The sequence below is a fragment of the Gymnodraco acuticeps genome, unplaced genomic scaffold (genome assembly GCF_902827175.1).
Source record: "Gymnodraco acuticeps unplaced genomic scaffold, fGymAcu1.1, whole genome shotgun sequence".
Classification (NCBI taxonomy): Eukaryota; Metazoa; Chordata; class Actinopteri; order Perciformes; family Bathydraconidae; genus Gymnodraco; species Gymnodraco acuticeps.
This window is the reverse complement of record NW_022991443.1, coordinates 937,249-952,646: the sequence shown is the minus strand read 5'-3', so window position 1 is coordinate 952,646 and position 15,398 is coordinate 937,249. Positions and strand designations below refer to the sequence as shown.

The following is a 15,398-nucleotide window of genomic DNA, read 5'->3' as shown; positions in this document are numbered from 1 at the left end:
TTATATTGACATAAGAAAAGCAAGTTAAGATATTAATTAGGAAAATCTGATTATTGCTATAAATGTCCAATGTAAAACTAATAAACATAAACGTGTGCCGCACAGGGACCTGTTCAACGCTGCCTTCCTGTCTTGTTGGTCTGAGCTGAGCGAGGATCAGCAGGACGAGCTGATCCGCAGCATCGAGTTGGCTCTCACCTCCCAGGACATCGCAGAGGTCACACAGACTCTGCTCAACCTGGCAGAGTTCATGGAGCACAGCGACAAGGTGAGCATTGAACCGCAGCAGCTACATTAAACCACAGAATTCTGGGTTATATATTGTTGTACAATGTGCACATTTTAACTTCTTATTTTTATATTAATATTTTTAATATTACTATATTTTTATTCAAGCTTTTTTTTTGGACATTTTCTTAACTTAATATATTCCTTTTACATATGTTTCCTATTTAATTTATTTGTATCTTTTGTTAGACCTTTTACTTTACCTTTTTATTTTGTGTCTTTTCTTTTTAAACATTTTATTCAAGTCGATATTTCTATTAAATGTTTTATTGCTTATCTTTTATTTGATTGTATTCTAAAATGGAGCAAAAGTCATGAAACCCTTTCCTTCTATATTCAATAAATAATGTATTCTTACTGATATGTGCTGGGTCCAGGCTCAAGGGTGTATGGCACTCTCAACTCTTTCCAGGACATGCCGGGGCCCTGCCTGCCAGTAGCTTTGCCGATATCTGTGTTGATAGGTAATAGATTAAGAGCGGTGAATCATAGAAACAGGAAGCGCTCAAACGTTTGTGTGAGTTTATCAAATTTAGCAGTGATTCCATGTCAGCCACAGCTTGTCACAAAAAATCTTACTGATAGTGTATCTAACAAACTTAAACTATCTTTATTAAATGTCAGGTCTCTGGCAGGAAAAACATTTTTAATCAATGATTTTATCACTGAGCACAATCTTGATTTTATGTTTTTAACGGAAACTTGGATTGAACAAAATTACAGTGCAGCTGTTCTTATCGAATCAACCCCTCCCAACTTTAGTTTTATGAGTCAGGAAATAATGCATAAGAGAGGAGGTGGAGTTGCTATTTTGTTCAATGATTCCATTCAATGCAGGAAGACATCTTATGGGAACTTTGCTTCTTTTGAATATGTGGCCCTTCAGCTGAAATGCTCCTCTCGAGCTCTGTTCCTAAATATCTATAGACCACCCAAATACTGTGCAAGCTTTTTTGATGACTTTACTGAACTGCTGTCTATAGTGTGTATTGACTTTGACCGTCTAGTCATTGTTGGTGATTTTAACATCCATGTTGACAACCCCCAGGACAGAGGGGCTAAAGAACTGTTTTGTGTTCTTGATAACTATGGACTGACTCAGCATGTGACGGAGCCCACGCACAATAAGGGGCACACTCTGGACTTAATTATCTCAAAGGGTCTGAATATCTCTAAGGTTGTGGTGACTGATGTTGCACTCTCTGACCATTCCTGTGTTTTCTTTGAGAGCTCTATTTCTGTTCACAAAAATGTTCAAAAAGAGGTAACCACAAAGCGATATTTAACTGAAAATACTAGGGAAATGTTTACTCAGAATTTTTCTTCCACACTTGCCCCTGCCAACATCTCAGTAAATGAGCTAATAGATCATTTTAATTCAAAAATAAAAAATGTTATAGATGCCATTGCTCCAACTAAGGTAAAGGAAGTGACTGGGAAGAAAATATCTCCATGGAGAAAGGCCATGACCGTGAAAACAGAAAAAAGAGAATGTCGAAAAGCTGAACGTAGGTGGCGAAAAACAAATCTCCAGGTTCACTTTGAAATCTATAAAGAGAGACTTGGCCTTTATAATTTGGAATTGAAAAACGCACGACAATCGTTCTTCTCTGACATCATTACCAAAAACAAAAACAATGCACGTGCCTTGTTTGCTACCGTCGACAGACTAACTAACCCCCCAGTGTCAGTAGCCTCTGAATTTCTATCCACCAGAGCATGCAATGATTTTGCCTCCTTTTTCACTGACAAAATTCAGAAAATCAGACAAGCAGTCAGGTACAGCAAATGTGTTGTCCCTATGTCCACCTAATATCAATTCAAACACCATGACACAATTCCATCAGATTAATGATAAAAACCTAGAGGACATTATTCAACTTCTGAAATCCTCCTCTTGCTGCCTTGATATTATTCCAACAGGATTTTTCAAAGATGTTTTGCCTTGCATGGTCTCAGATCTACTTCATATAGTAAACAAATCTCTTCACTCAGGTATTTTTCCACAGGCCCTGAAAACTGCAGTCATTAAACCGCTCTTAAAAAAGAATAATCTAGATGCTTCAGTAATGAACAATTACAGGCCCATATCAAACCTCCCATTTCTAGGTAAAATCATTGAAAAAGTTGTTTTTCAACAGTTGAGTAATTTCTTGCATTTAAATAGTTGTTTCGATGTGTTCCAGTCAGGCTTTCGTCCAAACCACAGCACTGAGACTGCTCTTGTAAAGGTCTTTAATGACATCCACTTCAACACAGACAGTGGCAGAACTTCAGTGTTAGTATTATTAGATCTCAGTGCTGCGTTTGACACTGTTGACCACAGCATATTACTAGACCGACGAGAAAACCGGGTGGGACTTTCGGAAACAGTTCTAAATTGGTTTGAATCCTACTTAAAGGACAGAAAAAACTTTGTTTCTATAGGTAAATACACATCTGAGTTGACAAATATGACATGTGGGGTTCCTCAAGGCTCCATCTTGGGGCCTCTTCTCTTTAACATCTACATGCTACCACTGGCTCAGATAATGAAAAACAACAAAATAAGTTACCATAGCTATGCGGATGACACACAAATTTACGTAACAATTTCACCAGGAGACTATGCTCCAATTCAAACACTGAGTAAGTGCATTGAACAAATCAATGACTGGATGTGTCAGAACTTTCTCCAATTAAACAAAGATAAAACTGAGGTAATGGTTTTTTGGAGCCAAGGCAGAACGTATAAAAGTTAGCGCTGAGCTTCAGTCTGCAATGTTCAAAACAACAGATAAAGCCAGAAATCTAGGTGTAGTCATGGACTCTGACCTGAGTTTCAACAGTCACATTAAAACTGTTACTAAATCAGCCTACTATCACCTAAAGAATATTATCTAGGATTAAAAGACTAATGTCACAGCAGGATTTGGAAAAACTTGTCCATGCTTTTATTTTCAGTAGACTCGACTACTGCAATGGTGTCTTCACAGGTCTCACTAAAAAATCTATTAGAAAGCTGCAGCTGATTCAGAACGCCGCTGCTCGAGTCCTCACTAACACTAAGAAAGTGGATCACATCACTCCTGTTCTGAAGTCTTCACACTGGCTTCCTGTGTGTCAAATAATAGATTTCAAAATACTGCTGCTGGTTTATAAAGCACTGAATGGTTTAGGCCCAAAATACATTTCTGGCCTACTGCTAAATTATGAACCATCCAGATCTCTCAGGTCTTCAGGGACTGGTCAGCTTTCTGTCCCCAGAGTCAGAACTAAACATGGTAAAGCAGCGTTCAGTTATTATGCTCCAAATATCTGGAACAAACTCCCAGAAACCTGCAGGTCCGCTGCAACTCTGAATACTTTTAAATCCAAACTAAAGACTTTTATTTTTGCCGCTGCTTTTAATTGAACTATTCACATCTTAAACTGCACTGTAACTTTTATCCATGTATTTTTTCTTTTAATGTTTATTTTATTATCTTTTCTTTTTAATGACTGATTTTAAATGCCATTTTCTTAATGTCTTTCGTTTTTTGTAAAGCACTTTGAATTGCCTTGTGTTGAAAGGTGCTATATAAATAAACTTGCCTTGCCTATTCTGGTTCTAAATCCCTCTGATGCAATTTAGACCAAATCAAACTATGCTTTATTGAATTGCCTGCAGTCCTTTATATAAGTTAGAATTGTTTTTGATTCAAAGTTTATTATATTAGGTGTTTTATTTTAAAGGGTTGACAAATACAAAAAAATCTGTCTTATATAATTGAATCTCAAACCGCCTATAATAAATCCACAGGTGTGAGGTGTTATTCATTACCACCAATGACTCAACTTTAACAAGTCTATTTCTGAGCTTTTTATACACAAACTGTCAAGCCCCTTTGTGGAACAAAAGGTCCACGCCAACTGGATGTGCATGATATTACGTTCACTACATGATGTTGGAATACCTTTCGAAAATGGGCTGTACTTACATTGTCTCCAGCTGGCTGAGCAGCAGCATTCAGACCTCATCTGTTTTGACATTGTCATTGTGGAAACAACGATGATGGTTGACTTGGCCAAGTTCAGTTTAAGGTTTTTTTTTGTCATCAACATATTTTTCACACTAAGGCATTCGGTGTTATAAATTTTAAGCATCTGCCGGAAAATTCAAATGGTGAATCAGATGGTAAATAGAGTTTATGACCGCAAGTAATGGCTACGCCTAAATGGAGGCGCTTGAAAACATGAGAAGTCACCCAAGTATCATCATATGCTGTCATATTTTGAGGAGACATTAATGCTTTAATTCACTAGGCATACCTGCATCATGCTGTGACATAAGCATCTTTGGTGTTGGCCCAAAATGGTCATCAGCCTTTTTGAAATTGTGTGTTTGAGATATGCCCAGTCTGCACTACATTACACTCTTAAACAGTTAATTAGAAATAGGTTGCTTTCAATTTGATAAAAAAAGGAATGGGAAAGTATAAGATGACATCAAGGTGACATATCATCACATCATTCATTTTGCAATGCTCTTTCACCAACATCTCTATCTGGAGCATTGTTTCTTTTGATTTGGAAAACCTGTTGAAGTCTGACAAATACACATTTTTCCACTCATAATTTCCAGGTAAAGATATTTCCCAAAAGTGCAAAATGTTATGCGCAAAACAGGCCTACATGTTGGTTTGTTTGCAAATATATTTTATTCTGTTTTATTGTTGTTAAGAATCTGTTGGTTTATTTGAGTGGGCTTATTTTAATTGAAATAGCCTACTTTATAATAATAATAATCAATACCTGACTTGATGATGTCATTATTTCTATAGCCTTCCTATCAATTGTTTTTAAGCTTAAAAATAACCTGCCACGGACTGCAGATGAAAAATAAGCCTTAATGACTTAAAGTGGCACATTGAAAGTATGGACTCAAGTGCTCATGTTAATAAATGTGCTCTGTCGGTTCCAAAAAAAAAAAAATACTAATACAAACCGATAATATCTAACCGGAATTTCTTCCATTTGTCCGGGATATTAATATCTTCTCAGAAACACTGATCCCTTCCTAAATGACATGCAAAGGTGTTGCAAACCAACTAAAACAGGTAATAGAGAAGCCTTTCAAGATGGCATTTTGTCCCTAGGCCACATATTGAGCTAATTAGTGACGACACTGTTACGTTGAGGCCACAGACCGTCATGTGGGGGTCATAATATACCAGGGACACCCCCTGCTGTGAGGCTGCAGTGGAAACACGTGTAATGCGACCTATTTGGAGCCATTGGAAAGAAGCGAACCAGGCTATCGGACACCCTTTGGCACGTCAAATGGCTAGATTAACCACCATATTTAAAGCATTAAACACAGACTTTTGCTGAATAATAATTTCGATGTGTGATGCAAACCTTGCTGATTGACATTAGAGAGCAACTGTCCATTCAAATTCCATTTCATTTCGATCTTACTCAACAACTTGATAATTTTGTACAATTTGTTTCCTTTTCCAGGGCCCTCTGCCCCTCAGAGATGATAATGGAATTGTGCTGCTGGGGGAGAGAGCTGCCAAGTGCCGTGCCTACGCCAAGGCTCTGCACTACAAAGAGCTGGAGTTTCAGAAAGGTGCTTCTCCTCTCATCCTGGAGGCTCTTATCAGGTAGGTGGTCTTCATACCTTTGACTAGGGTTGCAAAGGGGCGGAAAGTTTCCGGTAATTTTCCGGAAAGTTTCCATGGGAAGTTAAGCTGGGGAATTTGGGAAATATTCGATGTAAAATTAAACAAAAAAACACGACATTTCAACAGATTTTTTTTTTTAAGTAGAACAGAACAAGTTTTAATTATTTTATTGAACAATTATTTGTTTCATTGAAGAACGAAAACAGGAATGTTGAGTTAAATATTACTCATCCCCCCCAACCCCACTCATTAAAAAATGAACAAAAATGCACCCCCCATCCAAAAATCCCCACAAAGTCCCATTCAAAATGTTAAATGAAAAGAGTCCTTCTCCCTCCAAAAAGTCCCATTTAAACAAAAGCAAATCTTCCTTCAAGCGATCCTCTGCATTTTTGCTAAACCCTTTCAGTCAACGGTAGGACTGCACGGTATTGAAAAAAACTGACATCGCGGTTTTTTCCCCCCCTGCGGTATATATTGCGGTTGTTTTAACCTGTTAAGCCCCAAAGTCCCGGCGGTTACTTTACTTTTTTTTTTCACGACAGTGTCTCAGGGGATTGTAATATTTAAGAACCTATTAATGTGTTATACCAGATTAACGGAAATAATCTCAGCTAACTGACGATACAAACCATTTTATACCAAAACAAAACACAAGTCTCATAAGAAGCATCTAAATGACCCCTGAGCGAAAAATGCTAACACACTTTGGCACAGAACTCAAGATAAAAGTACCCTTATTATTACTTATCGTAGCTGCACATACAAGATATCCGATTAAAGCTGAGGTTCCACAGATTATTTAGGTATATAGTATCATCACTGAGTGATCTGAACTCGGACAGGGGAAGCAAACACAGACATCACAACACGTACCTTTACGTAGCTTCGAGGGGAGATGTCTCACCGTAGCTGTCAATCTGATCAAAAGACGTGTTCAATGGCATTAAAACGAGAAAGAAAAAACGCGGCTGAATCGGTTAATCCATAGGTTTTTTAACGTCTCTGTATAAAAAAATGATTTAATTTATAATCCATAATTCCATTTTTATGTAAATATCGCAGAGCAAAAGTTAGCTGCTAATGGTTGCTACCATAGTGGCTGCTGCTTCCGGTCTTAGCTATGCGGAAGTCTCTCACACACACATTACCAAATAAGGACTGTGTGATTTCCCCTCGATTCCATTGGCTCTGACGGTCAGAAAGAGATGTCACATGTCAAAATCCAGCAAGGTGGGCCAGAGATATGGAAAATCCACCCAAATGGCCCCAAAAGAGGTTTTTTTTGGTGCTAAATCTGTCTAAAAAGGTCAAATATCAGGGGAAGTTCTACACACACCAACACATGAACAAATAAGGAGTGAGAGTGACGACGCCTTGCCAAAACCGGAAGCTGCATACCACCAAGGTGGCTACCATTAGCAGCTAACTTTTGTGCTCCGATTTTTACATAAAAATGGAATTATGGATTATAAACAATTGCTTCAAAGCCACAGATACATTATCAACCTATGGATCAACCGATTCAGCCGCGTTTTTTCTTTCTCGTTTTAATGCCATTGAACACGTCTTTTGATCAGATTGACAGCTACGGTGAGACGATCTCCCGTAAAAGCTCCGTAAAAGGTACGTGTTGTGATGTCTGTGTTTGCTTCCCCTGTTGCGAGATCGGATCGCTTAGATACTATACTTAAATAATCTGTGGAGTCTCAGCTTTAATCGGATATATTGTATGTGCAGTTTCGATAAGTAATAAGGGTATCTTTATTTTGAATTCTGTGCTAAAGTGCGTTAGCATTTGAAAAAAAAAATGAATAAAACCGCACGTCCCTGCGGTGTGAATACCGCGCATGCGCATACCGCGGTTATCGCCATGACACGGTATATCGTTCAGCCCTAGTCAACGGGCTCTTCCTGGGCCTCATCAACATCCAACTCTTCCTCTTCCTCTTCAGTGTCACTGTCCAGCCTTGTTGAGGATGGCTCTGTGTCAGGCTCAAAGAGCCTTAGGTTTGCCCGAATGCCAACCAGTTTTTCCACTCTCACATTTGTGAGCCTGTTGCGAACCTTTGTGTGGTCTCAATAGCCATGCAGTAAGCAGTGTGCTATGGCATGGATATTCAAGTGTACTTGAATGGCATCTGTTTGTTTTAGTCAAGATTATGCTAAAATATACTTTCCCCAACTATATTTAAGTTCCCTATGAAGAGCCAACCTTCAATTTGGAAAATTCCCAGTTTATTCCCGTTTATTCCCGTGGAAAGTTTCCATCTTTGAAAATTCCCGGAATTTTGCAACCCTACCTTTGACCTAAACTCTGTCTTTCAGAGGAGAGAAACAAGAAAATGGCCTTTGCAAGCTGGGGGTTTAAGTTTGAGTTGAGAGAAATGCTGTGTTTCAATGAATGTTCTTCTGTATGCACATGTGCTATTTTAAGTGCTTAAGTGCGTCCCAATGTAAAGCACGGTGAAATGCACTATGTGGATGTTGCCCTAAATGTTCCAAAAGTTGAGCGTATTATGCAGAACACTTCTCCCTCTCCATCTTGGCTATGCATCGGAATTTGCGCAACCAGCCACGGTTGCGGTTAATACGATGAACACAGCATTATACAAAATAAGTTCTTATTTAATACATGTATCACTTTTCTTCTGTCGAAAAAAAGCCAACATTAATTTTACTGGTTTAATTGAGCTGTCTATAGAGATTTGCTACAGCGAATGACAGCATTGCTAGCTAGCTAGCTAGCTAACAAAGTGATTTTTTTCACTTCCGTAGAGTGCACAGCAGCCATGTGCGATTTGAGACAACACTACACTTTGAAAATATACACACTGCTTACATGTTCACAGTTTATAGAATGGAAAGGAACTGCAGTGTCCGCCTCACTTTGCTTATTTGTGTATGTTCTCCTTTGGTCCCTGTACGTTTTTCACAAGTTATGGTCAAATTATTATGTAGCTTTATACAAAGCTGTATATATCTTCTTCAAAGTCAGGACTTGCTTGTGACTTTCAGATTTTAACATAATCGAGTGTCAGTGTGCGGTCCCTTCCTGCTGGTGTGGATTCATCCTCATCACAAAAACGAGGTTTGACAGGCGGCTCTGTAATAAACTGTTACTGCATTAGAAGTTATTGCTTCAAGACAAACATGAAACTATTCTTTCAAAGTCAATTTATATTCGAATAAATACACACTCAGAAAAATATATTACACATATCCTCACATAAGCCTTTGATATCTTCTGTCATCTTTTCCATACTCCTTTCTCATCCTTCTTTATTTCTATGCCTTTGGCATGGCATGGAAAAATCTGTTTTCCAGGCATCTAATTGGACGCCTGCCTCCTTTTCATCTGTGAGTGTCTGGACTTGTGTTTCTCAGGGGTCTGTTTTCAATTTCTCAGGAGCCTTGATGATGATGAACGATGGGGGCCGGCACTCTGGTGTTTTCAATATCCCCATCTGGTTCTCACCTCTCCAGGATTTCCCATAAAATATCCAGAGGCTGGTGTGCATAAGCACTAAGTTAACCTGGCTCTACTGAGTAGTTTCTGTATTTAAAAAAAGAAAAAGGTTCATATCTGATGCACACTTTTTGATGACGTGGAGGCAGAGCACTTTTGATGAGTCAGGGCATTTGTAGATGAGTTTGCAAATATTTTGAGGATGTAATTTTTTTATTCTCTTATATGGATAAATACAATTCAAGGTATTCATTCTGAATAGGTGACATAACTCACACTTTTTACAAGTCGTAACTGGTGTGAATAATGTGTGAGGGATTTCAAAAAATACATCTAATAATTAGTTTGAGGTCTGACTATATTAGCTGGCCCCATGGCTTTGGAAAGAGCCAGGACATTGGTCACATTTTCCCCAACAACACAGGAATATTGTTAATTGAGCATTTGGCATCATGGTGTTATTAGTACATCGTCCAGTGTTTTAATATTGACTTGGATTAGTAATTTGTTTCTGTTTTTATTGAATTTGACAGTCTCTGTTAGAATGGAATGATGGTGTGAAGCTGTGTGATAGATATTATTGAGGTCTGTTAAAGTAAAGTGCTCCCCCATTTACTAAGTTAATATGAATTTGGTGGTTCCATCGCCACTGTAGGAACTACAGCCGGGCATTAGTGGCATCTGGACAATGTGTTAATAATAAATGGGTAGCCATAATGTTACCAGGCACTATGGAAATTGATTTTTTAAAATAACATGCAGTATGTTCAGATGTATAGAGCGCTGTAAACTGCAAAACTCCATCTTATGCTAACCATACAGAGAGGCTTTTGTGCATTATTGTATTTGACTTCTTAACTGCTCTTATGGATCCAATGTAGGGGTAAAAGGAGGTGGGGACTATAGTAGTATACATGTACAATGTAATGCAATTCATTAGCCACTGGAGGATATTCTACTTTGGTAATAACTGCATTAGATGTGTGGGTTAAACCGAGAACAATATATACACTTCATATATAGAATAATATAATATATATAGATTTATATAAATGTTTTATCAGGGAAATCATATAATGAAATTTAGGTCAACAACATCTCAAAATGTAGCCTCCAGAATGACTCTTAAATTGAATCCATAGCACTGACAGTTAAAATAAATGTGGATCATATTAACTACCAAAGAGTCCAGATGCATCAACCTGTAGCTGTTTTAGTGGATTGCATTACTTTTTATTGATGCGTAGGATTCTCCTTTTATATACAATCTGGATTCCAAGTGAAAAATATGTGAAAGTAAGGACTTATTTATAGACACACACAATAAATCAAATGTGTTTGCTGAGGACTAATAAATCCCCATTAATGTATTTTGTTAACTTTTAGAACAATAAATTCAACACCATATTTTCTACAATTCTTTGTTTATAATACCTGCTGAAAGAGCCTGGAAGTCATATTCACCTAAATACAATACATCTTTAAGATTTCTATCTTAAGTTAAACTCTCCACAGATAACTTCAACTTCCATTTGCAGCCGTTGGGTTTCCTAAGTGATGCACTTCAGTGATTAGAAATCGATCTTCGTCAACAGAAACCAGCCTATAGCTGTTCTTACACCATCCATCACGGTTCAAGGTCTCCTTTTGTTGTTGGGGGCAAAAGTTTGAATAGTTTAACCCTTAGAAATAGAAAGACCTGGACACCATTCAAAGGTTGCCTTTGGGTTTACTTGATTCCACTGAGGGCATTTCTTCTAAAGGTTAAGGGATATATGTCCACTATAAGTTAGATGTTTACCCTGACTCAATGTGTCAACTTGTAAAAAGAAGAGAATCGCACTAAGCCCATCACTGAGCATGTACATATATAGGCAGTGCTCCCCGTCTGTAGATATTTGAATTTTCTATGGAATTCTTGGTTGGTTAATAGCGTAGCATAGTAGTGTTTTTGTTTTGTAGGTAGTAAACCTAAAGGCATTTAACTCAACAGCAGAATAGAGTCTGTGTGGTCTTCAGTCTTAGGTTTGGCTTAGGTGCCCTGGGACCTTTGTCCAGGATGTCAGTAAATGACCCCAAGAGTCAGAGGTCGGTGGCTCAGGGCACATATGTTACTAAATTTGGACAGAAATGGACACCTTGGTTTGCTTTTAGACTTCCATTCAGTTGGACACATTTCAGCTATGCTATTTAGCCAGTGGAGTGAAAAGGATCATGTTGAATAACCAGGGTATATGCTTTGTTTCTTTTAAAAAATATGTTTATTTTCTATTACATTAAAACAACATAATTACAGAGCTGTACACATTTTACAAATGACATATTTCTGTCATCAATGGTTAGGGTTTTACAATAAAATGCAGCGTAATTCATAGGAAATACCTTTGCTGGTTGATCCCATTCCATCAACACACATAGAACACATTTTAATTAGTTCCTACCAGTCCATAATGATTTACCTCGAACCAGACCACTCTGGAAAGATTATTTATACTACCCATACATTGCTTGTGTTAACTGAAACAAACATCCTAGTGCTTTCAAGACATATGAGACAAGGAATCAAAATCCAGTCCCCCATACAGGACAGTGGTAAAAGAGCATCTATCAAAGCTTTTTTAAAAATAAAATATTTTACTGATAAATACACAATTAACTACAATTTACAATCAAACACCGCAAAAAACATTACACATTCATTTGACTGAAACTCAATCAGACCATCATAAACGACATTTTCGTTTCTCTCGCAGTCGAGGGGGTAAGCCACAGTTTGGTTGAACATGTATTAGTGATATCTCTCAGCATTCATGCATATGATCTTGGTCCAGGACACAGCTGAAGCACTTATGGTTGAAAATCCACTGGCCGGATCTTCATCTCCACTTTCTTGAGGGAGTAGTTGGACCCGTGCCAACCGTACCAATTGATCCCATCTGACTTCTTTGTGTGCTGACCGTAGCGGTAAAATACGCCGTTCAAGTTTGAGTCAGTGCAGCAGTTGTACCAGTAACCACCTGGAAGGAGACAAGGGAAAATAATCAAATGTAATGCTAATGGGAAAGAATAAGTATCTGTTACATCTACTATAAATCACACCAGTAAAAGGAATGTTTTCTGTGTTTTTTTTTTGTTGCAAAAAACTTACCTTTGCGCATGGAAGCACAATGGTCCACACATTTGTCATTGTCCTTGTTCATGGTGCTGAAGTTGGTGTTGTTGTGGTAGCGCAGGGAGTCTCCAGCGTTCCCACTGTAGTTGGCAAGGAAGAGCTTGTAGCTGTTCAGCTCATTACTCACTCTGAAAAAGCCATATTCGGCATAGCGCGTCTGTCCTTCCCAGTCCTGCATTGAAAAACATATACAATTATTTAGAGAGTGACAATTGAGAATATTGGCTTTCAAGGTGTGCCTGAGATAGTTTTAGTTACTATTGATATACGCTGCCTACGCTTAGAACAAACTGGTTCTGGGTTTTTACCTTCTTACTTTGAGCTATTAAAGGTTTATCCACTATTAGCATATTCGTGCTCTTAAGTGTCTCAACCCAAGCTATAATAAGTGTTGTGCTTTCCAACACGTACCTCCATCTCAATCCTGAGCACAGTGGGCTGCCTTGTTAGACGGAAGAGGTTGTCATTGCCTAACCAGAAGTCTCCGCGGATAGATCCAAATCCATTTTTGTACTGCTTCCAGTCCTGGTTAAATGATGTCAGGCCTACTTTGCGCCTCTGGATCAGAGTCCAACCACCTCCGTTGGTTTCCATATCACAGAAGACCTGAACATATTTACCATGATGTTAAGCAGATGGCCCACTATGCTCCACCAATAAGTGCAACAATAAAATGCTTAAGTTCAACTTACGCTTAACTCAGGTGTACCCAGAAACTCATCTTTAGGAAGTTTGTACTCGCCAGAGATCTTGTAGTTCTTGCTGTTCAGCAGGGATGAGCAGTCATATATGGCATCTGGAAGAAAAAAAAGAACCCTTTTCAGTTATGATAAAACCATATGCAGGTTCATAAAAAGAGTGAATGTCATAAATCTGAACAGCTTTATGGATATCTGAGTGATTGGGCAGATGAAAAAGTGACCTTTACCCCCACCAAAAGCAAAATAGATCGAAACAGAAGGCTCAGATTTTTGCATAGTTCTCCTCAGACTTCAGTCGCAGTATGTTGATGCCATTAATGGGGCTATGAGATCACTATGGAGCATTGAGCCCAATACTTTAAAAAGGCTGTGTGAAAGAAAGAGAGATGGAAACCTTCCACTTCTTCTAATCTTTGCATCCCTTCCTGTTCTGCCCTCCTGTCTCTAATTTACTCAAGTTAAAAAAAAAAAGAAGGCCCCTGTGTTCCCTGTGCCAGTGACATAAATGTGGCCCTGCTAGACCACACAGTTAAGGTATTGAAATAATAAACTACGTCATGCCTGGCTTAGCTCCTGGCGGCGGCAAATGCTGATTAGTGGTGTGTTAAAGTCAAGCCGAATGTCGGAGATCATTTGTCTTTGATGGAGCTCTCTATTGATACCCCTGCAGATGAGGCTCCAGCTTCAAAATAATGCTTTTCACTGCTGTCAGGCAACTCAGATTAGTGTGAGCACTGTAATTTTCTTCACAACCAATTTAAAAAAAAAAAAAAAAAAAAAAAAAAGATTCTGGGACCAACCAAGCAATAGACATGGCTGATTATAGTTTTTCACGCCTGGAATAAATATATAGTTTCTTGTGTGCAAAATATTTAGTGTATTTGAAAAATGCTTCAGATAATTTACGTCCTCACATTCCAGTGAAATGGATGCTTATGCATTTCTCAGCTTGTTATTTACTTGAGTTTATCTTTTCAAATAACGAGTAATAATGAGTACTCTTCACAATTGCAAGAAACCTTTTTGTAAAATTAAGACATGCTGAACATGTGAGTAGAAAAAAGGTACATTTTGAGTTCAATATTATTCCAAAATCTTTCCCATCCGGTGAACACCTGGAGTGTGAATTTGACAGCAACTGCTTAACAGGCTAAAGAGAGGAAAAGGCCAGTTGCTCAAATATGCACTGGAATCACCAAAGTGTCAGTTTTACCATGTGTGATCATTTTATTTAAAATCTCCCCGGACTGTTTCATGTGAATACAATTCAGCAAAAAATAACTTCCTTTTTTTTAAAGAGGTAATGTCATCAAACAGAAGAACAAAACATTCTGGTCATTAACTCCTACTCTATTACCAGCTGCTACAACGTGTCAATGCTCACCTGATGAAGTCTGAGTGGCAGACTGCAGGGTTTGCAGCTGCATGATCTCTACACGGTTGTTGATCTCAGAGTACTTGCTCTCCGCCTCCGTGACCCGGGCTTCCTGGTGCCGGTTCTGCTTGTCCAGCTCCATTACTTGCCTAACAACGCTCATCAAGTCGGTCTCCTGCTTGCGACTCATCTCGTCCAGGATACTGGTCAGATTGGCCACCTGGACCTTCATTGAACGCACATCGTTGCAGCACTGATTCTTGGAGGACTTCAGAGGTGTCTTCCTGGGATTCTGGGCCCAAGTCTCCGCCAACAGAAGCAGCGTGAGCCCAAGAACCATTACGCTCAAATTAACTTTTGCCATTTCTTATAGGAAAGTACTTTCTAGTCCTTTGATTCAAAAGTAGTCGTTCCCTGGAGAAGGTCTTTGCTGGAAATATCAAACGGACCAAAGCTTTGGCTAACCGGTAAAGTTGGAGCTCCTCACCCAGGCTCTGTCTTGTTTCCTAAGTGAAGCCCTCCTCTGCTTGAACATCTTAAATATTTTGTATGTGGGTCCTCCCCCTTTCCCCCCCTCTGCGCACCATGTTGACCCTCTCCAACCTTCAGGGTGGGGGACCTTTCCCATACCTCCTCCCCCTGGCCCCCCCGCCTACTTCTCCACTCATCTTACTTTCACTCATTCCACAGAGGTTTTTGCCCACGTTTCTGCTCTCTTTGTCAGGTGTTGAAGGTTTCCTGGCAG

At 38.8% G+C, this 15,398-nt stretch overlaps 2 protein-coding genes across 2 annotated transcripts in view; one reads left to right on the top strand and one right to left on the bottom strand.

Moving 5' to 3' along the window:
- Positions 1–15,398, top strand: part of mtor (mechanistic target of rapamycin kinase) — a 127,816-nt gene that overhangs the window by 41,252 nt on the left and 71,166 nt on the right. Inside the window, exons 27-28 of the mRNA XM_034196335.1 lie at positions 106–268; positions 5,770–5,915. Coding sequence (XP_034052226.1) covers positions 106–268; positions 5,770–5,915 — 309 coding nt within the window. The remainder of the gene's footprint in view (positions 1–105; positions 269–5,769; positions 5,916–15,398) is intronic.
- On the bottom strand, positions 11,648–15,164 carry angptl7 (angiopoietin-like 7). Its single transcript, XM_034196337.1, has 5 exons — positions 14,663–15,164; positions 13,270–13,373; positions 12,989–13,183; positions 12,554–12,749; positions 11,648–12,422 (listed from the first exon to the last, which is right to left on the bottom strand). The coding sequence occupies exons 1-5, from the start codon at positions 15,015–15,017 to the stop codon at positions 12,253–12,255; spliced, it is 1,020 nt and encodes a 339-aa protein (XP_034052228.1). The 5' UTR covers positions 15,018–15,164; the 3' UTR covers positions 11,648–12,252.

Bases quoted from the DNA above. Each gene is read 5' to 3' on its own strand.
- angptl7 (XM_034196337.1), bottom strand. From the start codon at position 15,017: ATGGCAAAAGTTAATTTGAGCGTAATGGTTCTTGGGCTCACGCTGCTT. The intron at 13,374-14,662 runs GTGAGCATTGAC...TTTTTCTTCCAG, and splicing joins TGCCACTCAGACTTCATCAG to ATGCCATATATGACTGCTCA. The intron at 12,423-12,553 runs GTAAGTTTTTTG...GTCTCCTTCCAG, and splicing joins TTGTGCTTCCATGCGCAAAG to GTGGTTACTGGTACAACTGC.